Below are 25,270 nucleotides of genomic sequence, written 5' to 3'. Positions count from 1 at the left end.
AAATTAAACGAACTTTAAGTTAATTAAATCACATCATCACATATATTCATTCACAAATTATGATGCCCTAAGTTTGGCACTTTGACGAAACCAGAATTATTATGTTTGTAGTTTATTTAGTAAATCCCAATACTCAAAATAGTCTCATTCTCACATCTACTATATTGTTTTTTGATCACTTACATCCCTATATTATTCAAATTAAGTTATGTTTAGTTCAACTTATATAAGCATATATCTACGTTACTGCGTTACAATTTTTTTTTTTTAAAAAAAATGAATATTCGTTCATATCTTTTGATATTAGTTTACTAAATTTTAATATCATAATAAAATTGGGAAATTACCTAAAATTGAAGAAATAGTACATATACTGATATACATCTATCAACAGCGTAACAGCATAAAGTTGTGTGCTAATTCTAACCTAGAAAGACTTGTTTGACTTGGTAACGAAAAAATGACGTAAAATTTTACCACAAAATGAAAGAAAGAACCAAAGAAAGAGGCCAAAGGACCAAAAAAAGCCAACCAGTGAAAAAGTGGTTGAGGATATCAATAGTCCATGATTATTAGTGTTACCATGCATTCTTCTTTGTGTGTAGTATACTACTATACTACTATGTATACATTTTTAAACTCCCAATTTCATGAAATACTAGTACTTTTATTTTTGAAGATAAAAATACAAGTGAAAGTTACGTAATATAAGTTGTGCTCTTTGTGTATAAAATCTGCTTATCTATATTGAACAAATGGCGTCATCGAGATTGCTCGGAAAAAAAAATATTCGTACTCATTATTAAGGTGAAAAAGTTGTGGATATATACTTCCTCTATTTCTTAATACATGCAACATTTAGATTATTTACAATTTTACATCGTCCATGCATATTCTAGTAAAAAACATCGTAAATATATAAATGTCACTGTTGTCAAATTAATATGGTCATAGTTATACTTTGATCTGAATGCCTTATAGTGAAATACGAAATGAGTACATAATCAGCATAATTGTGGTGGTAAAGCAATACAAAACTTGGTATCTCCCACTTAGTGTGGCAAGACTGCCTTTTATAAATATATACTTCATAAACAGATGTTTAAAATTACATGAAATGAGAATACATAATAAGCATAAAATAAATATATACTTCATAAACAGATGAGGAAGCTAAATTTCCCACTTATTTGGCGTTGAAGCCGAGCAAATGTCTGAATGAATTATCCTAGCCTGGGAGGGCAATCCATCCGCCGAACATCCTTTCTAATCCTACAAAACCTCCTAAATTCTTGATACTATCTTCAAACAAAGATTGTTCGGCGAATCTTGAAATAAGCCCTACTCGACGTATTAGTCAGCTGGGGGAGGTTATCACTCGTCCACTCCCCAGTAAGAACGTAAAAATACTACTGCATTTTCACCTCACCAAGGGTTGTTTGTAACTTTATATGCAGAGAGCAGGATGTACACTCCTTGGGCCAAAACTGTCACCTCTCAAGTTCACAAGGCCTGCACAAGCATTAGCCTGGAGAGAAAGGAATTCACAGGTATCCAGAGCACCAAGAATTCGATCCAATACTACCTATGCTTCCGACAAGAAGCTAAATCCGGTATTATCTCGAATGAGAGGAGGAATTTCAATTTTTGAGATACTAATCTCCTCTGTAGATTTCGCCATGTCATCCACTGAAAACGGTATACTGCACAAAGAATATAACAAGTCAGCAGTCATATTGAAATAATTGCAGGAAATGAGAAACAGGACATGGCCTGGGTGGGTTTTCTCAGCTTACCTTGAGTCGTCATCCAGTAGAAAAGAACTACTGACGGCATTGTTAGAATCTTCTGTCATTAACACTCTCATATTCGATATAACCTACAGAAAAAAAATAGTGCACATTGTATCAGCTAGCTAATATCAGAACCATTTTCTTGGTCCTCTATTTACCAGAAGGTAGAAGCTCTCGTCATATTGCCATAAAGCTGACTTTGAGGTTACATATAGGATTTGTTAGTTATGCAGAAGACTACAAAACCAGAACTATAACAGCAAGTGACTAATGAATAATTTTTATCAGATTCTATGTTAGAGTTTCATGAGAGGCTAGATATGGTGTCTACTACAAAAAGGACAAGTAAAAAAATTTGGAATGGAGATAAAATTTTATCAGAAGGATTATGATGATGAAGTTCTTAGAAATTGCTGAGATGCTTACCATGGACCCAAATACACCTCGAGAGTCTATTTGGGTGGGTAAAACCATCCAATATACCTTTAAATGGTCAATTTACCCGTTTAAAACTTCCACCGATTTCATAAACTCAAGCCATCCACGGACATTTATGACAGCATATAATGATCATACTTGGTTCCAAACGACATTATATGACCCTGTGATGTATTACCTAGTATCTCAAGACTTTTCGGCACCGGGTTTCAAAACCTCCAAAATTGCTCAAAAAACGTGGATAATAGCCTTCAATTTTGGAAAATTTTGACTTTTTTTTTGGCCGAAAATAAAAATTGCCGAGATGTTTACCATGAACCCTGATATCTTTTGGGAGTCCAATTGGGTAGGTGGAACCATCAAATTTGCCTTTAAGCATCCAATTTACTTGTTTTCGTGCACGCCTCTTGTATAAGCTATAAGCTTTCATGGGGTCTTTATGTAGCCGAATAATGGTCATATATGGGTCGAAAATATTATACGACCTCGGGATGCATCCCGTAGTGTTCAGTGAATTTTTTACACCGGGTCTCGAATATTTTTTTTTTTTAAAAAAAAAGAATAAAAAAAAAACCCTGGGAAACTAATTGCTGTAAAAATAATCCTCAGACCTGGGGTGTTGCAGCAAAACAAAGAAAAAAAATTCTAACCCCAATTACACGATACTATGTCAAATAAAATATTGTTGGTGGCCGCATAAAACTTACTTCGGGAGACAAGCTATGTGTGCTATATTTGTCATCCCAGTACATAGTACTGATCCTGTAAAGCTGCTGAAGGCTAAGCACCTGTAGACAGAAAATTAGAACTGGTCCATAGTAAGAAAAATGAGGAAATTATTGTAATAGTATTCTTACTGAAGCATGAAAGTGCATTACTTACTGGGCAAAGATCATGACTAACTTCATCTAGAGTTTTCTGAGGCTTTTGATGAATGACCTGAATAAAGACAACAAATTAGACCACTTATTAACACTTTTCCTCCTAAAAATTACTATCTACTCTTCTTTCCACACACCCCAGCCTTTTTTCTTTATCAAGCTGACTTATATATCCCATATAGTATGCGAAAGTAATAACTACTCAGAATGGAGATCACTAATTGATAGATTTTTGAGAGAGTGTAAATATGAAGAGAATTAATATTGTCTCTACAAAAAAAAAAAAAAAAAAAAAAAACATGATTTAAAGAAAAACAATACCAGAAAACCAATGGCTTGTCTAATATGCTTCAGCTCATCCCAAGCAGAACCTGCATACTGTCAGTTTGAATTTTGGCTAAGAAAATTGTAAAGGAATACAATAATAGCAAAGCAAAAGAGTAGACATTATAAAAGATACCTCCTCATTAGCATCAAAGCACCAATTTTCTAATTCTGCTAGTCCTGCCTTCACATATTCAGCATTGCTGAAAGAACAGCACTCGCGTCTCAACAAAAGGCTGGTCAACAGGCAGAATAATCAGGAAATCATCTTAAGTTACACGAAGTAATGAGGAAATTCATTAACAAGTATCAACGAATCAAACCTGTTGAACAACTGTACATTGATAAAAGAGAATACTTGGGTGTATACTTTGCGCATAAGGAATGAAGGAACCTGAAAAGGGGTAACTCAGAATTAATAACACTCAACATGCTATGGATGTATCCTAGTTTTATACAAATATTATCCATCAATTCATAATTAGGAGAGTAGTGTAGAGCACCACTTGCAAAATATTAAAAAAAGTGCATAGCAGTGGAAGATCTTTTAGAAATCAACAATTTAGTAAACATTAATTTCCTTACTATGCACAAATAACTATTGGCCTCTGAGTATTTTATAGATCAAAGTATCAAACATATTTATGCACAAGAGATAACATAAACATTACTCCTTGGCTCTAAAAGAAGTTATCAATCATTTTTCATGTTAACATATTAAAGTTCAGAAGCACTTCAGCTCTTAACCAAGAGGCAAAATTTAACACTCATATAAGAAAGGTCATGAACTGGTAAAGGTATGACCATAAAATATTGCTAGGAAAAAAAAGGGTGAAAACTCAAGTATATTTTGTCCAATTAATAACCCACATCAGTGGTAACCAGCCTGTGAAAATTTAGACGTGTAATAGACTAGTCTACTGGGAAGGGGACTTTTCGTATTACACTTGGTAATATAAGGCTGTTATAATTAGCTTGTGGAAGAAGGCAGAGAATTGATTAGAGTTGAGAGAGGGCAAGGAAGTCAGATAATGATACTCCTTATACCTTACATCTCATTTTACTTGCCCATTTAACCAAGTTTAGTAACAGCTTTTTGGTCAAAACGGAGAAAGTAAAATAAGACAAGAGGGAGTATATATAGAGGAGATTAGGGGAGGAAAAAAATAAGCAGAAAACACTGAGGCTAATATAATTTGCTCAGCTTGTAATTGGAGTATCCAGCGTCCAGTCGCTTGAAGGCCTGGGATTTTTAACAATATCTAATGATTTAACTAGATCAACTAACAATCGATTATCCATTACCCCCCGATTTCTCTTCTTCCCCAATTCTGTAGTTCATGTTTTCTGATCTGTACAAGATGTTTAAGTGTTGAAAGATGTTACAGAGCAATGAAATTAAAATCGATCAGTTTGATTTGAAAACAAAACACTAATAAGGTATAATAGAATAATCATGCAAAGAGGAACTGACATGATAAGCTTTCATCACACTGAGGTAATTGCTTAAACTCTGTACAATCCCTTTCCAGTGAACAAGCAGTGACTGGTGAGCTGATGGACTACCGAGAGTGATTGAAGTCACTTTTCTTGGCGCCTGCCAATTCATAAGGAAACTTAAATGGATAAATGGTGATATAACTTGACACAGGACCTCAGTTGTTGATATCTGCTAATATAAAAAGGCTTTGATGACGTAATTCTGTACAGATTAATTACCTGGATACATGAGCTCAACTGAGGAGATATCTCCTTTTTCAGGTTATCACGGATCATTCCATATATCTTCTCCACATATGCTGTTAACTGTTGTTTAAAAAGCAATGCAGGATATTTGGCTTCGATCTGATTCAAAGAGCCATCAGTTCCACCATTTGTTTCACCTTCAAGCGAAGAAAGATCGACACCCCGAGGGATTCCACGGAAAGTCTTGAACGATGTAAACAAAATCTCAGCATAAGTTACAAATACTTAAGAGTGAACAAATAATCAGCCAAAAGCTACTTTACCAGGGTCAAGTTTCTAAAAAGGCCAGCTGAAGGACGCCTCCGCTGCGGGGGCATTCCAGCAGCACCACCTGCTTTTAGTGTGCGTTGTAACAATAACAATAGGTATGACGTATTAGACAGCCAGTACGCTAAGAGGTCATTATTATCCTGAGCCTGAAATATAAGGCACTAGTAAGTTCATAAAAGCCTCATACAAGAAGTGGATTTTGCAACTTACAAGACACGTTCACTGTTATAGACTCTAACCTCTATCGCGTGGCCTATTGTTTGAATGATTCTGTCAAAAATGCTTGTTCTCTCCACTTCAAATGATCTCCAGTGCCGTAGGCATTTGTATATGATACATGCTGCAATTGGTCGATCTTCAGCAAAGCCAAGTTGCTGAGCTATACAACGGATGAGCAAATCTTGGTTCTCCTGCTGTTTATCATTGAGTGCTTTCTGTGCTCTACCCTCAACCTCAGCAGGATCCCTTACGACCATGGATGTACTATTACGTAGTTCCTAACACATGATTGCAATTTGACCCACAAAGTTAGGTGAACAGCTTTAGTAGTAAGAATTTATCAAAATGCAAATTTAAGAAGGGTAAAGTTTAATACCACATTTCTTGTACTTTCAGTTCTCTGCAAGCAATCATAGAATTATTTAGGTAAGATACTGCAACTAGAAGATTCTAAAATCTGTTGCGGATACAGCAGTGAATCACATTACCTGCATTAATGATCTAGAGCGTGCTGCCAAAAGCTTATTATTCTGTGCCATGGTTATAGCTTGTTGGCGAAGAACTTTGTTCTCAGATTCTAAGTTGGTAAGTCTGTCCTCAAGCCTAACAACAGAATAGTTTGAGCATCATGAATGTTAACCCAGCAGAACATTCAGATTCTTTTGTATGATTCTTCCAAATTTTCTTACATTTATGCGGGTAGATTTATCCAATTAGAATAAAATAAGGATACATGAACAAGCAGAGAAAAGGGATAATATCTAGAATCAATAGCAGATGATAAATGATATTACAATGACAAATTCCATTGAATTCAAGCAAGCAAAGAAAAAAAAATCCCTATGGTCACAATAACTAAAAATAATATGGTCCAAGGAAAGTTTAGAAAACCCTTCTTTGCTCTCACAAGGGAAAAACCTAAACTATGTAAAAGTAATTAGGAAAAAAAAAAGGTCCTTATCAGAGTTTGCATTAACTTCTTGCACTGAAATATGGTCACAAACTCACAATTACTTGCCAACCAAAAGAGATTATTTCTCAAAAATTAAAGAGATCAAACAAGAAAGAGGATAATTTCCTATGGGTTTATTTTTTTTTTTTTTTTTTTTTTTACAAAAACTATCAGGAAAGAACAAAAAGAACTCATATATCCAAACTATCCACCACTACCTGTGGAAATTAATGAAAGGAAACATAAACAAAGTAGGAAAAGACAGATAATGGTATGAGCCTGAGTGCCTGACTATATTTCGCAATCAAGCTATAAATTTAAAAGAACCTTTGTGAGTTGGATAAGTCCAGTCGATCACCACAAGCAAAAGTGAGGCAAAAAAACTTAGTATAACAGAAATTTCCTTCCACATTTTGCTATGAAAGGATAAATATGATATTTATAGGCAAAATTATACATCTCAAGTTTTCTCCACTCAAAAATTGCATATTCAGGAGACAAAGAACGGTCAAAAGTGTGAACTAATATGTGAATAACCATAGCAGTTTTAAGAGTATAAACAATACAAACCTTGTACATTCCATGTTCCAGATTAAGTTGTATAACGCAAGATCTTGCCCATAGATTTTCTGGAAATTGCTCTTCATAGAATCTTAAGTTCGTTAAGCTATCTTAGGATGTAAGTAGCAGCCTACGTCTCCTCAATTCTACTAGTCTTAGGGACAAAGTGTTTTGTTAGTTTGAAAAGAAGGTATGTCTACCAACCCTGGAGCAAAATTTGTCAAAAAGGGAGTGTCTTGAATATTACTCAGGATTATGTTTGTCATTTAAAACCGTTTATCATATAATTTTGTAAACCATGAACTCTCTTCCAAGATTAGTGTCTCCTACTGCCAAGGATGTTTTTACTAATGCTACAGACATCTTTAACCGGGCCAGAAATTTATGCACTTCACCTCTATATGGAATGAAAGCTTTTCCCACTAAAAAATTCCCCATCTTGTAGTCATGGTCGCTGCAGTAAACATAAAAGTTCACATGCTGCAACATCATGCAATGACCTTATATTTCAGTGACAATATAATAACAGGTATAAAGCATATTTATGCTTTCACAGGTCAGTTAAGCAAAAGCAGTAGTGGAGAACAGATAAGTTTCTTCAAATTTTCCATCAGAAATAATGTTGGAACCCTTATCCATTCCATCATGTAAATCAATCTAAGAGTGTTACTACAGGTCTACAGCAAATAACAAGCTCTGAGATCCCCACATCACTTGGTACTCTGACAACCATTTCACGTTTTTCACCAACTCTAATCCCATTTGCTCCATCAACAATGAGCATTTACCTAATTGTTACCACCACTGATTTCTGCAATAGGAATTGGACACCTATTCAGATCAACAGGGGGCACCAATACAGATCTAGGAGAAGGAAGGAATGATGACTGATTGACTGATGAGTGCTAAACAAACATCGAAGGCTACAAGCAAGAAGAGGACAGAACAAGACAAGACTTACCAAAGGTGGGAGATCAAACAGATATAGAAATTTGATGAGGTTGAATCAGACGATGCAGCTTTGTGTGGCCTTCAACTGGTACTGGTGTAGGAGGGGAATATATCATCTTTCTGTGTAATATAGAAGAGCTTGTACAAGAAGACAGAAAAAGCTAGAGCTACAATATAGGCTGGAGCTCAATTTGATAATAATTCCAAAGGAGTGTACAGCTTCCAGATGAAAAATGGAGCAAATAAAAGACTATATATTTTACCAACAATGAAGGCCATCAAATGTCCGTCTTTAACGACTACAGCTACTGCTAGCATAACTTGAAAAATGAGAGATGCGAAGAGTAATATGAATAGACGAAAAATGGAAAAAAACCTAAAGAGCAATGAGAATTATTCTGATGTGCTGTTAAATATAGGGGAAATGTATGAAAGAAGGCAATGATTAGCACAAGAAAGGCATCAAACTAATTTTTCATAAACAAAGATGTATATAGGTGGTACAGGGAATTATTTATCAATGTATCTTTTAACCTAAGACAGAGGCTACCTCCTAAACTTCTTCCTCACTTAGCTGAACCTTATAGAAGGTTCTACTATAAAACATATTTTAAACATGGTATACATTATGAAATTGCTTGGTATATTGTGTCTCGGTGACGAGGTTATAAAATTCAATGATTTCGATGTGAGCAAATGACAGTGAAAGGTTCTAATGGTTAGATAACAGAAAATCTGAAATTCATTTAACTTCTATGGGATCTGTACTCTTGGTCTAGCTGATGAAGATTTGGTCAGTATATATGAGGACATAGGTTCTACTAAAAGACCATGTTTCTCAATCCAAGGTTTTAAATATAAGTAATCAAAAAGCTAGAAAGAGCAACTTCCATCAGAAAAAGTCATTGAAGGCCCCCTCCTGATCACTTTCCCAGTTGTCAGCTCCTGCACAATGCATGCATCAAGAGAGAAAAAAAAGACAAATATTGTTACTGATGGATATATCCTATACGTAAGAAAGTTTAAGGAAAAATAAAACTCTAATCAATACATCAGATGATTTTTTTAGAATTGATATGGAAAAGACTCCATATGTAAATGAATGGAGAATCAGTAGACTTCATTCCCTAGTATTGACTTGAGATGCATTCTGATCTTAACGCTCTACTATTTCTGGCAAAGAGCAGAAATGATCACACTAGAAAAGCTGAGCTAACCTGTAGGTCCAGCATGAGAAAGATCCTGAACTACCAGCTGGAAAACATCAGGATTCAGGAAGGACAAGTTTCCTGGACTTGAAGCAGGGGCTTGAGGAGTTAAGTCAGAAGCAGAGGATGAATCGTCAGAAGAAGAGGAAAAGACACCACGACGAGAATCTCTCACTGTATGCTCTGAAGAACAACACAAGTTTGATGAAGCTTGCAAAAGCATTTTCAGCTCCGAGAATTGGCTGGACATGGAGAACATCATCCTGAGACATGCTAAGTCACATCTATTGTTAGTCAAAAGACAAGTATGAAGTTCTTTCAGTCACCTGCAATCATCTTCTTAACCTAAGCAAAGATAGTTTGTACTATATAAAAGGAATGTTTTCCTTCTCACAATTCCCAAAACATTAATTAGGAATTAGGAATTTCTTTGAGTATGAGAGGGAAACTGTCAGGGTAACTCGATTAAAAAAATCATAATCTGGTCCAAATTTATCTCAAGTTCAATTCGACCAAAAAATATGACAATAAAATCTCACTTAGGCCCTAGTGAGACATATGAAAACAGTTTTAAAATCCGATTAAACAAAATAAAAATCAAGCTGTGCAAAGATAACTTCCATGACAAAAAAATACATGCCCAACAAAAAGGGTAAGTCATGAAAGAATAGATGTACATCAGGAAGGAAATAAAGGTGCTAAGAAAGACATTAAAAATGGACTTCACCTATTTAACATGGGGGCAATCAATTCACTTGACATCCAGGAACTCAAATACTGTTTATAGGTTTTGTCAAAAAATCACGGAAAAGTTCAAAGTTGCCAACAATTGTAAAAAATCCTTACAAGAAATACACTTTTCCCTAACAGATCATGTACTGACATGCTTCCACCTCTATAGCAGATTATTTCCACATTTTGACATATAGCTTTTGTTCATCCTTTCTAACCAGACACGTCCTTGAATAAAACACCTAAATCCAACAGTATTCTACCAAGGACAAATAAATTGCCACAAAAACCAGACCTAACAGACAGTGCACAAATGACCATTCAACAATACTCTCCTTACCTTTGTGGCTTTGTGGAGTTTTGCCTGATTGCCAGAACCAACAATTCCTTTTAAACAAATACATGACAAAAATCTTATCATTTCTAGCTCCATAAGCATAAAAGCAAACCTTAGCCCCATACTCATGAGCTTTATGCTACTTGAGCGAGCTGCTAAAGTAGTCATTGCTTCAAATCAGCAACTTCTGCTTCCACATAGGCTTCTAAAATCTTAGACCTACTCAGAGAAGCTGTTGATGACTTCTTATATGCAGTCATTTATAAATATAAAAGGAGTCAAGTTCCATGGCATATGTTTATAATCCCAATTATCACTTCACACACAATAACATTCTTTCTATATACCATCCTAATCAACTACAAAGAGAGTACAGAGCTCTAAAAAAGCCCTGAATAACCTATCAACCTAGAACACATCAACACAAGATATCCATCACCCAAGATTATATTAATAGCTTAAGTTATTTAAGCCAAAGAAATACTTCCTCCATCACACAAAACTTTCCATGACATATTTATCTGAACCAGAAATTTTTTCCAATTTTCACAAATATCTAGTCAAGGACTCATGGCAAAACCACTGGCTGAATCACTCATTGTGGCCAATTACTGATAGACAGACTAGTACAACCATAGATTGCAGGCCTCCCAAGAAAATGTAGTAGTGCTTAAACAGGGAGGGGGGGGGGGGTGAAATATAGTACGGTCAAACTTGGAACGTTAGACATTTTTAATAACAAAGGGTGTTGTGTGTACGAAAAGATGTGCTATGAACCCTTCTCATCTTCTCTCCTCACTTACCCTTCCTAGGGAAAAAAAGTCAAAATGAGAGCACATTGCATGCCTAATGCAAAGTAAGGCCTCTTCCATCCATCTAACCTACAAAAGACTCCCTCAACCACCATACCATGTCCCATGATTTACTTCTTTCATAAAACTCTAACACTCAACCATAGAGTAAAACTAGAAGAGTTTACTAATCCAAAGTATAGTCAAAGATTTGCAGAAAGTAAGCATATTGCTACATTAGTAAAACTATACAAGTCATCTAGGAGAAACAAGAAAGTACCATAAGCACATTGGAGAGAAAAATATCATCACCTTCTAATTTAGTACAATATATACAATCATGCTAAAATTCCAAAGATCATTCAAATCAAGACATCCACCACCAAAATGATAGGAAAAGGAAACAAAGGGCCTCTTTGCAAACCTTAAGAACTTCAAACCACTTCTTGAGGCCTTTGTCAACTACTACATCCATTTTTCTTACTGACACTTTGTATAAATGGAAACCAAGGAGGGGAGCCACCCATTAGAGTACATTTACTAATATGACGACAGATAGAGTTTATAAAGTGAGATAGTAGATGTTAAAATTGAATAAACTTATAGAAGGTTACCATATACTTCCTCCTTTTAAAAAAAGATGACATGTATTCCTTCTAAAGAAGTTTCTTTTCAATTGACAAAATACTATATTGGGAAAGTTTTAAGTGGTTAATGTTAACTCTACCCTTACTCTTCTTTCCTTCTCTCTAACAGATTCACATGTCTCTCCTCCCTAACCCTATCTTTGTCATATATCACAACCACCACCTCTTTCTCTCTCCTCCCCTAGAGCCACCACCGCCACATTTACTCTCTCCTCCATGGGAGAGAAGAGCAGGTGAGTGCAGTGATGGTTAACCAAACAGGGGTGGCTGTGAAGTTGAGTGTGAGGGTGGAAGATGAAGGTAGGAAAAGGTTAATGGGTAAAGGTTACTATCTCATATGCCTTTTCAAAAGTAGACTAACCTAAAAAGCTACAGAAAGATATTATATTGATATGTGGTTAAAATTTATCGGCTGGAAGAGAAAGAAAAAAAAAAAAAAAAAAATCAAGCTACTAGCTTTATACACTGTTTGCAAGGATGTATTTTTAATTCAATCTCTATCTTACTTGTTAACAATTAAGTTGGTAAATCGAGTGAATATTACTATCATAAACTTCCCAACTTTCCAAGTCTAGCTTATAGTATACAGCTAAACTAATCAAATTAGTTAAGATCAACGATCATTTGGAATGGGGCTTTGCTATTTAAATGAAGAAAACCTAAAGATCTCAAAATAGCCTAAATTTACAAAGCAAAACATAAAATTACCTATTAAGAGAATCTTGAAGTTGATGAACTCTTCTTTCTGTTTCTTCTAATTTCTTACTTTTCTCTTCACTTGATTCATGGGCTTCTTTATACATCCTTTCCCACTCGTCAGATCTTTGTCCTTCTGACTCTAGTGAGACCTGCATAAATTGAGGAAATCCTCTAAGAATCTAAGAAAAGAAAGAAAATATTGCAAGCAACAGCCTAAAGGGGCAAACCATCTGCAAATGCCTCCTGAAAATCTGTTAATAAATCCCATGATCCTAGAAAATATGAGTATGTCATTTGAAAGGTAGACAGCATGTTTATACGAAGCTGATGAGCTATGCCAAGAAATACTGACAAGATAAATTAATAGGCCCAGCTGGTGACAAAATATACCTTTAGATAGTTTATTTCTGCACTTAAAGTTTCAATTTTTTCAGTATCTTCTACAGTAACAGGAGTTTCTTTGACAACAGATGCTGCCTCTATGACGGCTTTCTGAGAAGCCTCACGCTCCTTGACAAGCAATTCATTTGTCTCGTCATTTCTTCTCTGCATGTCTTGCAAAGATTGCTGTAGCTTTGCAATTTCTTGCTCCTTAGACTCCTCAAGGTCCGTCTGTATAGAGCCACATCAATGATTCTTTTGAAGATTAGAGGTATATATATGGATTTACGAACTGACTAAAAATTTATCTACGGTCAAGTTATCAATCAGTTCCTAGAACGCCAAGTTCAAAGCATATTACGGATACCAGAAAGTCTATAATGAATATTACCCGTAATCGTTTTTCAAACTGTAGACGCCACGTGAGATCTTCTACCTTCTTTTCAAGTTTATCCTTTGCTTCTTTAAGTGCCCCGGTTTCTTTGGAAGCCTTACAAAAAGGAAAGAAACAAAGGTGACAAATACATCAACAGAATATTGATACCTGACGTAAGTATAAAATTGATGGGGTTCGGAAAAAATTAAACAGAACCAAGAAACTCCATCTGACCATCTCGCAGCTTTACTCTATAAAGAATACAATATTCTCTACTAGCTAGTTAAAGTGCTTACACATTGCTACTTAACAAAGCACGCTGAACATATCAAAGTCATCATAAATTGCATCAATTTGACCCTTGTGACTTTGAGAACATCAAGAAGCAAAGAGGGGCAGAGGTTGAATTTGTAAAAGAAAAGTAGTGTATTTCCCTTGTAAATATTGAGTATGAACTAGTTTCTAACCCCAACCCCAAAGAGATGGCCATACCCAAGTTTTGTACCAGCTGGATGTGCTACACAATAATGTTCCAAGAGTATGATTCTAGACAGTCTGACAAATCTAGGTTTGTTTAGGCTAACCTATTGCATTTAATCTGGTGCATTGTGGCTCTTTAGTACATTTTGAGACTATTTTTATACTTACACCCAAATAAATATGATATACACTTTATGCTATGAAAAAGCATTTGTACAAAGATAGTGATACTGAATGTAGTCCCATTCCTTATAAGATGTAACTATTACAAAAGCTCAATTTAGCTAGAATCTAACTGCGAAGAAAATTCTAGATTTAATCCTGATTTTAATGAATAGCGTCAAATTTAATTATAATATCATAGCATCCCAAATTCAAATCACCTAGTTTAAACTAGCCATGTCTTGATTAAGATGTTTGTAAAAATCGGATTTTAATTGGAGCCTAATATACATGTAGTCATAATATATATAAGCCTCCAAAATACTTTGCCATTACCTACGGAAATTCAAATCTCGAAATTTATGTGGTATTTTGAAACAGACATAAAAGAAGAAAGCCTAAACATAAAGATGTTATCATAATTACTGTAAATATCAAAGAACAAAGCATACACAAACCATTTTCAACTTTCTCAATTCTTTTCGAGCTAGCCGCCCCCTATATCTGCATTGTGTAAGAACTGCTGCCCATTGTAGCTTCTTATAATAGGAACATGCTAAGTGGCATCGCCAAAAAGCCTGTGATTATTTGGTCAAAAACAGCCATTACTTAAACAATTGTCAACACACTTTGAGGCTTTGAGCAACTAAAACATGGATATGTAACAACCTGCATGATCTTTGCTGCTTTTGCTTGCTTTCTAAATCTGAATTCATTGCGAGCAGCCAAGATCCTTGACCCTGTTTGTAAGGTGAGTGCCGAGAACTGCACTCGTGTATAAGATTTTCTGGACAAGTGTCTACGCAAGTTCTTCTGAAGTTTTATGGAGGCTGCCTCTCTTCTCAAATTTTCAAAAAGATTGCAAGCAAGTCTTCCTGCAAGGATGAAAACAACAGGGAGAAGAGAAAGATGAGATACAAACACAATGTCTCACTATGGCGAAAATTAGACTAATTGGAAGCTATCATGTTATCAGATTTTAAAGAGGCCTACTCCTCCATAGTGTTTGTATATCAACGGCAGCCTTGCGCAAAGCAAGAAAATGTTGACGGGATATATGAGTTCTGATTTTCCTTTGAATAGTCCTTGCAGCATTGCTAAGTTTCTCTGTTCTGCGTGCATCCAGCTCAGCCATTTGACCAGCTCTCAGAAAAACTTTTGTTTTCCCAATCTGCAAACCATCAAATAGTTAGATATGTGAAAAGACTGAATAAAAACCCCTACAAGAAAAATAGTCAGTATTCTGCGGTGGATCAAAAAATTCAAGCAATACTCAAATGAAATCACTACAGGACTAAAGAAAACAATAGTTGGTATTGTCATCCATATACACAGAGTATATCTAATTTTAAACCTTACAAGTATGCAAACAGTGACTAAGAGTAAGGGGGGAACAGGGGCGGGGGAAGTTGGTCAACTTGATCACAAACTACAAAATTCTTTCATGATCCGCAACTTTAGTTTTTCCTTAGTATGGCAAAATATTTAATATAAGAATACAAAGCTTCTATTCCTCACAACCTTCAGGAAAATAATATAAACTATAATTAAAATAGCATTGGACACCAAACACATATGGCAACGTAAAGTCATGAAAGGCCTGAAACACAATGTGATAACTGCTTTTGGATCCAGTATTGTGCCGTTCAAACAACTGTGTATTATAAAAGTACAACCATACAGGCAATCTGATTACATAAACAGGAAAGGGCACGGCTTCGAAATGATTGAAGGAGCACAAGTTTTAAACAAGAACTGGATACGTCTGGTTAAACATGCACATTGGCTTGTAGGCAATGACTAGTTTTGCGGGTTTTATTGGTTATCAAGCAGGACTAAGCGAAATGTTTCATCTACTAGGCAAAAATTAAAAATTAAAAAAAAAAAAAAAAAAAAAAAAAAAGGACTTCAGATATCTTTTCCATATGATCACAAGAGAAGTTAGTCTGATGAGCACAATCATATAGACTTTAAAGAATTATTACAGAACTTTGTACACTGATTGTGAGAGCAAAGTAACAAGCAGCTAATATTGACAAAATATTGAAGAAGGGTACAGGGTAATCATTCAGTAACCTGGTAGTTAGTTAAACCCATCTTTTCCAAAATCTTTGAGCATACAACCTTTTCAGCATCACTGGACAAAAGCAAAGTGCGCAAAACTTCAATTGATTGCATTAAATCAACAGGAATTATGAGAAACTACAGGTATATCAGACACATACTTTTCTTTCACAACTTCCGGAGCAAGAAGTTTAAATCGATTAATGAATTCAAAAAATGTCCGACGTGTGGGATATCCAGCACAGCTGATCCTTATTGCTTCTAGAACACCCTAAACAGAAGAATCAGTACAGAAAGATAATTAAAAAAAATTAAACGATTGATTAAATGGTAGCTGGACTGATATTGTACTCACACCACAACGCAGTTGCTGCATGACATTCATATTCTCAAATATAGCAGGCTTAAGAAGATTATTTGGCTTTACACATCTGATGTAGTGTGGTTCTGTAGAATTCAGTGTTTCCATCAGTTGTTGTAGTTGAAGCTGGATCAAAATGCAAAATGTGTAAGTTTCAGTATGTACAGAAATCATAAGTTCATTAACAAAGAAAAATTACAATCAGATACCTTAAAACGAGAAGCAATAGATGAGAACTTAGAGGATTTGGTTGTCTCCTCAGCAATTACAGGGAAGAGGCCTGCCACAAAAGAACATTTGGAAGCACTCAACAAGTCCTGATGTTCTGGGACGACATAGTCCTTGTTCTTGTCCAGAAATTGATCAGATTGATATTGAACCTTAAAAGGGGGGGGGGGGAAATACAGAAGAATAATTATCAAACAAAGAAAAAAAATATAGTAAGCCAGAAATTAACCAGCTAGAGAAAAAGATTGTGGAAATCCAAGTCACCTCTCCGGCATAATGAGCAATAGTGAAATCAGTACGGGATAATTTTGGCTTGATGAAGCGCTTATTAGTCTTAAAAGTCTGATATAACTTTTGCGAGAAGGTTTCATGAGTTGACTTTGGGAACATACTGGAATAGTTCAGCACAAAGAAGAAGAAAACAAAATTCAAAAACCAACAACATACTAGCTTCCTCTGGTAAACATCAGTGACAACCCACACGACAAAAATAAAAGTGACCAGAAGGGAGAGAGTATATCTTACCAAGCCTCATCAAGCAGTGCAACAATACCTCCAGGTTTCTGCATAAAAAAATAAATGATAATTTTCAGGAAGATTTCACTTCCAACTTCCAAGGGTCCAAACACAGCTGGAGAAAAACATATAGCGGAATCTGCTACTTGCAGAAAGAGGCAAGAGCGTCAACAATTTCTTACAAGGGTACCTACACGACTTACTGGAGAATAGATACTAACTTTACAGGAAGGATGCCAATATGCAATGCACAAAAATCTTCTGCCCCAGGTTCTAAACTGACACTAGGTGATTTTTATCTTTGTATTTTTTGGAGGGATGAATACCCAAAGATATTAGATTGTAATTCAATGGTATAGACAGCCTTCTTAACTACTGTACATACTTATACAAGCTATTATGTCTCATACAGCCATACACGTCAACATGTTATCATATCTTAATAACTGAAACCCTTATAAAACGAACTATGCTTGCATCCCCAACAAGGCATATGCAATGGTTCTTCTTTTATAAAACCTATATAAGTATCATCTTCATTACTGTGAAAGAGATGATTAAAAAAATAAAAAGCCATTCAAGCAGCTGACTCAATATAATCCACTGAAACGTTTTTGACAACAATGGCAACAGCATAGCAAATATTAAGCTATAAGGTCCACATCATTGGGACACAACTAGTAACATGTAACAATCACCTTTTCAAGAAGATCCAAGACATCCTGGTTATCCACAAATTCAATATAGCTCCAATCAATTGCTTCCTTTGTGTACTCCTCTTGCTCCATCTTGAAAACATGCTGAAAACAATGAAAATATATGTTATGCGGAGTAGAATTTCAGAGTGCTGAAAATACTATTCTAAACAAAACCCAATTATAATATGCAATCTTGTTACCTGATTGAAATGTTGTTGCAGCTTTTCGTTTGTGTAATTGATGCAAAACTGCTCAAAACTGCATAGCCATAACACAGAGGAGTGAATTGGTGAAAGAAACTAGTTTACCTCTTTAATATTTCCCCCTTTTACCTATTAGTCTTGAAGCTTTCAAAGCCATAAATATCTAGGACACCGATCAAACACTTGGAGTTAGGATCTTGACCAATTGATTTGTTGATTTTATCCACCAACCTTTGTGGAATAAAAGAGCAAGTTAGCCAAAAAAATGCTTCAGCAGTTCAGCTTAAAAAAAACACTATCAATCACCAGCTATAGGCAATCAATATAGAGAGCATAATCACATCAAGGCATTACCAATCAAACAAACGGGAATATATTGTTTTTGCTAAACCATCTCTGCTCACTGTTGCGGCCCCTGGGTCAAGGCTTCTCTTTATTACTTCTTCAGGGGTAATCATTACACGTTTGCAAAGAGCATCTTCCAAAGCAACAGGATCACACCTAAATTAACAGAGACATCAAATATCACAGCAGCCAAAAGTGAAATGAGTGCATACATCATGAATTTAGCAATAACTTGATCATACATGAGAAGTTCAGCGGTTGTTTGAAGATGGAACTTGGACTTATCATCCTTAGGAACCGATGAATCAACTTCTTGACCCTTGGAAAACTCTATATTACCAAGATGAAGAATAGCAGCAACCACTCTAAAAATTGCATCCTTCATATAGAAAAATGAATGGGAAAAGAGAGATTATTTCCATGTATATTGTCATATTCAATGAAGCATCAAAGGCATAAAAAACATAATATACCTGTTCTTCCTTACTTATTCCAACTATGCCCATTGCTCTCCTTGTAGCAAGATAGTCTTGAGCATCATTTATACCAACTAACTCATAGCAATTTGATTGATTCAGATAGTGAAATGATTTAGGATCTCCCAGCTTGTACTTCTCCACTTCCTGTTATATATTTTCAAATAATTCATTTACTAGAATGTTACCATCTGAAACTTCAAAAAGTACAAAGCTCAAGCTGCACCAGATTTTTTAATGCAGACCTCTTTCGGTGCTGCACATAGAAGATAAAAGCAGTGATAGTTACGCTCAGGATCTGATATTTGGCAAACACGAGATCTTTCAAGGAGATATGTCCTGATGGCTGCTCCTGATATTCTTCCACACTTGTCAAATTGAATCTCAACGAATTTACCAAAACGACTGCAGAAGCACATTAGGAAATAATTAATATCATACATGACTTTAACATTGAAAAACCTGGAATTTGTGCACTTAAAATACAAACATGGAATGACTTGACAATTGAGACCAAAAAAAAAAAAAAAAAGGAAACTGGCAAAAACACTACAAAAGGATACCTGTAGTGCTTCTGACAAATGATTATTTCAAATCTTTAAATTTCTTTTAACCCAACAGACAATTACTACACAATGGAATGAACAGTGTCTGCAGATAGAAAGAAGTGACTGCAATAAAGTTTTTTTAAAAAAAAAAAAAAACAAACCTTGAATTGTTATTGCGAACTGTTTTTGCGTTGCCAAAAGCTTCAAGAACTGGATTCGACTACATTCATAACAAATGCCATAGGTAAGTTCATATTAAAATATGAAGAATAACAGCTAAGGGAACTTTGGGGAAAAAATTCACATACCAATCCTTATGGAACAACTGCAGTGCGGGAACTACAAAAGGCAGGGTGATAGACATATACAGCCAAACTATTTTTAAACACCGTACCATAGTTATATACTATGCATTTGAAAATCACCAGTAAATTTCATGAATATATCATGATGAAACCCAGTGTATGAAGCTAAATTTCACACGCCTGTCACCCATAATTTTTCTCTCCTCCATTTGCACTCTTCTAAGCTACTCTGGTTCCTTCCATCCTTTTTATTTTTCTCTACTATGTCTAAAATGCATTTCCATTCCCTGCACCTTATGCATATCCCTTGCATCTTCCTTCACGATAATTATCAAAAGATGTCTCACCAGTCAACAGCAAAGCAAGGTTGTTTTCAATCAGGATTTCTCACACTTTCACACATGTCCAGATGCTACTCTAACTAAGAAGTGAAAGCTGAGAGGTGCAAGAGTGAAGACAATGCAGGTTGTAATCAAACTAGAATGAAAAGAAAGAATTTGGCGTAGTGTCCATTTTGGGACATCTAAGTATCTAACTATAAATGTCCACTATCATGATTTCACTCTATGAAAAAAATTAAAAATAAAATATGAAAACAAAAGGTATACCTACTCAGATTTTGATCTATGGAAACTTCGGTTTTCACTTGTTTGGTTAGTCATTATGGACACTAATAGTACATAGGGTATGCCAACTCAGATTTTTGATCTGGCAAGTTTTCCACAATTAACATTAATTATGAAAACAAATAAGGAAAAATATAGCTAAGAGTATTACAGATATCAATTTACTTCTCCATGTAATTTCCAACTTTACCAATATTTCCTTGTTAAAGCTTGATTCCCAAACACATACTTATTCTACATTTCACAGCTATTCTTAATCTCTATCCCCAACCTTAAAGTAAGGTTCGTGAAGGGACATTCGCACAAGTCTGTTTTCCAATTAGTTGTTTTCCAATTAGTTGCCCCTTTATTACTACCAAGTATAAAAGTTTACAATCCATTTTCTTTAGATGTCCCAAATACAAATTTCACACTTCTATTGTTATTAACTTTTCCTTTTCTCTCTCCATCACATCAATATTATATCAATCTTTTTTTATGGCATTACCTTTTCTCTCTTTCGATCCACTTAAAAACATTGTATTCTCATCACAGCTACCATTAATGTGCAAAGAAATTAACATGCCAAGGAGTACAGTTCACTTCATTAACCAATACATCCTTTTAGGCAGTAGAAAAAAGGAATTACATCTTTTTACATAGTTCCACAGAGCAGTTAGCATAAGAAAGTGTGTGTGTGTGTGTGTGTGTGTGTGCACGCGCATGTGCTGCTCTTGTTATTGTGGCAACAATTTTCCTAAGTAATGGCTTGAACATCAGCCCAGGTTGAGGTTAGCCTTCTTTGTTTCCTATAATTCTTTACCCAATTAGCATTCTTTTAGCGTTTTAGTAAAGTGCGCTCTTCTGCTAACCTCATAAAACTCTTTTCCTATGAAATTAACTATGAGGTTTGATTACACACCAATTCCATGAAGACAGATCAATTATCTACAGTTAACTCTTACCTCCAAAACTTGTTGCTCAACAGTCCGCCCCTCTGTAGCAGCACGACCGCCCAAATAGGCAAGGTATCGCATAAGCATTTTAGTAGTCTCTGTCTTGCCTGCCCCACTTTCGCCACTAACCAGAATGGAATTACTTTTACCCTCATTCATCATTGCCCTGTAGAAACAAAGTGTGAGTAAAATTCAATAAGATGTTAAGCAAAAATTAAATATACAAGAAAAATTGAATATAAAAATAAAATAAAAGTAATAAGATATAGCCTAAAAGAACAATAAGATAACAAAATCACCTAAAAGCAACATCACCAAGTGCAAATACATGAGGACTGAGCTCTCCAAGTGCTGCCCCTTTGTAGTGGTTCATCATTTGGGTGTCATATATATGGGGCAGTCTTTGGAATGGATTTACCGCAATGAGAATATTTCCAGTGTAAGTCTGCCATGATGTCAAAGAGTATCATACGATATTATAACAGAGCCGGCCCATAGCTGCAGCAATTAATGATCTTATCTCAAGGATGGACAAAAGCATATGTTAGACATTGATTCAAAAAAATCCTTACATAGATTTCATTTAGAGCATATCGAGTTCCTAAATTCTGCAGCACTCCAGGCTCATGCAAATAAGAAAGCTTTGTCATGTCATCAACTCCACCATCTGGAGCTTCCACATCCTTTGGATAAACTTTCGATTGATTTGCCAAAACCTGTTAGGCATATTACAACAACAATTATAATGAATTCTAATATATAAACACCAAAATTTCCGTTCTTGAAAGTTTGACTTGCTTCCTATTTTGGGGTGGTTTAAAGTTCAACTCACTTTTACTCCATTTCATTTTTGGCAAATCCCTTTTACTATCTTACCCTGCTTGACTCACATTATTTACACCTTTCGGCCTATAACTAAGTAGCAACTAATACTACAGTATAACGTTCCTTGACTTTACAATCGTGAGCTTCATAATCTAGGTTAGAAAACAACTGTTAATATTGTTGTATGCCTAGGGATTGCGGTGTCTTTATAGTGTCAATGAAATCAATATTGCTAAACTTCATGCTTGTAGCCTTGTAGTATCAGTGTTGTTCAATTGTTTAGGGTCATAGCACAATATCAAGTCCAATTACCAAATCATCACTTACGTTGGAAACAAGCTATGCCTTATATAAGCCCATATATAGCTGGAAGTACAGAGTAAATCAACAAGGTTGATACATAACATAGCATGCAATGCACATTGTAAAACCTGATTTACAAGCTAAAACTTAAGATATGGTAACAAATTCCTGACAATTTTTCACCTAAACTGTCAATCAACTTCATAAAAACTATAGATTATATTAGCATTTCCTAAGAAACATATGAGTATTTACAACAATGATCCAATTTTCTAATAAAATTATATTTTTACCTGCTTCCCATTTGAAGTTTTGATTTCAAGTTCTTCACCATTGATTTTTATAACTTCTCCATCAACCCAGCAAATATCTGGGTCTTCCACCCATACATGAGACCCCACAATAATATTCACCTTAGAACCCTGCAACCAACCATCAATGGCAACAATCAACAATCATATTCAATATGATTAATACTTAATAATTAATTAACAGATCAATTCATCACAATTCTAAGCTAGTTAATAACCAATATCATCCAACAATTCAGCAACATAAACAAAATTAACAATACAAAATGTATAAATTGAAATAAATTACCATTTTTAATAACTTTTTTTCTGAATTCCGCTGATTAATTCTAAAATGTCTCTCACAAATCCCTAATTATTCCCATTTCAGACACATAATTTAAAAATCACCAAAAACCAATTTCTCATTTTTCATTGATGAAAAAAATTGAAAGCTGAACCCTAGGAAATCAATCGACGGAAAAATAATGGAATTGAATTGGGGAAATAGGAAGAAATTGTGATGAATCAGAAGAAAAAAGAGTAAAGTGTGAAGAAATTTTAGGGGAAAGAAGGAGTAAAATTGAATGGTAAAAAAAATGAATAAAAAAACTGAAAAATCGGAAAGATTGAAGAAATGGCCTAAAAGTTTTGCCCATTTGTTGGAATTTCGTGGCTGCCATTCTTCTTCTTCCTCTGCTTCTTTCTTCTTTCTCTTTCTCTTTCTCTCTCTCTCTCTCTCTCTTCTCTCAAATTTATACGTTTTGGAACCACCAACAACCATTACGAGTACTAAACTACCAAATTAAATACGCAAATACTAAATGCAGTACAAAATAACCTAAATGCAAAAATTAATTAATGATAAGAAAATAATAAAAGACTGAAATACCCTTTTTCAAAATTAAAAAATTGATTTGTCATTTCACCAGATTTTTATTTTTTACATTTTCCCTTTTGTGATTCATTTCATTCGCCATTTTTTTTTGCTATTCATTTCATTTCATCATTTCCCTCAAAAATTTTCAATCTAAGCCGTAGAGACGAAGAAGTCGTTCACAGTCGGCTATGATTTCCAAGGGGTACTATTTTACCCCGACTATGATTTCCAAGGGGTACTAAAGACCCCCGGAAATCATAGCCGGGGGGTGCTGGAGACCCCCGGAAATCGTAGTCGGGGGGTGCTAGAGACCCCCGAAAATCGTAGCCGGGGGGTATTGTTGACCCCCGGAAATCATAGACGGGGGGTACTGTTGAGCCCCGGCAACACAACCGGCATCGTGATACATGCCCACGAATAAAAAGTTCCGTTTAAGATGGAAATTTTATTTTGTTTGATTGTTCATCTATAACTTAGATTTTGCGAAGAAAAAAAAATTACAGCACATAATTTTCATATCTCAAAAAAATCGTCGTAATGCACTTTATTATTATCCATGAATTTGTATAGCATTGAATATTTTATAGGATAAAAGGTTGAATACGTTAGAATATGGTTGTAAATTAAACGGTAGGGATGTTTATATAGTTAGGAGTGTTAAGGATTTAATTTTAATCCTTAAAAAAAAGTGTAAGGGGTTAAATTAAAACAAGGGCAAATATGGAATATAATTTTTTTTAAAAAAAATAATTTATTCTGCATTTAGGTAAAATTATGCCTGCATTTAGTACTCCCCATTAAATACTGAGTATACAAAGTACTCCGTATAATTTTTTTAAAAACGGTCTTTTCATCAAATGTCCGTAATTATCACTCAATTCACCATACTCATTAATAGGCCTGTACAAAACTATCCGGAAATCCGATAATCCGATCCGCAACCGATCCGAATTTTTGGATATCCGATCCGAGTTTTCATTTCGGATCGGATATCCGATCCGAAAAAGCGGATATCGGATGCGGATTTGGATATTAATTTTCAGAATTTCGGATATCCGATATCCGAAAGATAAAGCCTAAAATAATATAATTTTTAAATTGTTCATATAAAACTAACCCTATATTATTAACTTATTGTAATATTCTTAATATATTTGATGATAATATTAATTGCAAAAGGACTACTATTTTTGTTAAAATATTTTGTACAACTTAGCGATAAAAAAATGGTAAAATTAGTGAAATTTAGAAAGTAATTATAACAATTTTACTTAATATTGGATAATGGATATCCGAAGCATCCGATCCGAAAATTTTGGATATCCAAATATCGGATATCCGAATTTTTCAAATCGGATTTGGATATCAATTTTTGATATCCGAGTCTTCGGATATCCGATCCGAAATCACATTTCGGATCGGATATCCGATCCGTGAACAGGCCTACTCATTAAGATTTTCAAATTCATTATATCGTTAGTTCTATTTTATTAGAAAAAATTGATTTAAATAATAATCTAATCTAATGTTTGTACGATCTTATTTTATGAACAAACTAGGTTAGATCACGTGCCATGCACGGTAATTTCAATATTTATCATTAGTTTAATACAATTATTTTACTGTAAAAAATAATATCAAATTACAAAATAGGATGAAAGTTCTGTAATTACGATTTTTTAAAATCATTAAAGAAAACGGAGGAAAAAATACATGCAC

General features: G+C 34.8%; 1 protein-coding gene across 1 annotated transcript; it reads right to left on the bottom strand.

Moving 5' to 3' along the window:
* Positions 1–1,026: 1,026 nt before the first annotated feature.
* On the bottom strand, positions 1,027–23,433 carry LOC145604438 (myosin-9-like). Its single transcript, XM_081660332.1, has 38 exons — positions 22,982–23,433; positions 22,675–22,803; positions 21,826–21,969; positions 21,553–21,698; positions 21,263–21,419; positions 19,549–19,607; positions 19,085–19,244; positions 18,837–18,986; positions 18,606–18,742; positions 18,373–18,519; positions 18,148–18,249; positions 18,016–18,073; positions 17,816–17,917; positions 17,127–17,164; positions 16,866–16,992; positions 16,583–16,753; positions 16,368–16,499; positions 16,174–16,283; positions 16,025–16,085; positions 14,942–15,119; positions 14,618–14,823; positions 14,407–14,526; positions 13,322–13,420; positions 12,940–13,161; positions 12,559–12,698; positions 6,160–6,274; positions 6,048–6,071; positions 5,692–5,949; positions 5,446–5,598; positions 5,156–5,365; positions 4,911–5,033; positions 3,760–3,830; positions 3,573–3,672; positions 3,434–3,490; positions 3,114–3,170; positions 2,939–3,019; positions 1,797–1,879; positions 1,027–1,703 (listed from the first exon to the last, which is right to left on the bottom strand). The coding sequence occupies exons 1-38, from the start codon at positions 22,982–22,984 to the stop codon at positions 1,586–1,588; spliced, it is 4,548 nt and encodes a 1,515-aa protein (XP_081516458.1). The 5' UTR covers positions 22,985–23,433; the 3' UTR covers positions 1,027–1,585.
* Positions 23,434–25,270: the final 1,837 nt, after the last annotated feature.

Source organism: Chenopodium album, chromosome 2 (genome assembly GCF_948465745.1).
Source record: "Chenopodium album chromosome 2, dcCheAlbu1.1, whole genome shotgun sequence".
NCBI lineage: Eukaryota > Viridiplantae > Streptophyta > Magnoliopsida > Caryophyllales > Amaranthaceae > Chenopodium > Chenopodium album.
Note: the sequence above shows the minus strand (reverse complement) of the source record. Positions and strands in the feature narration are given on the sequence as shown.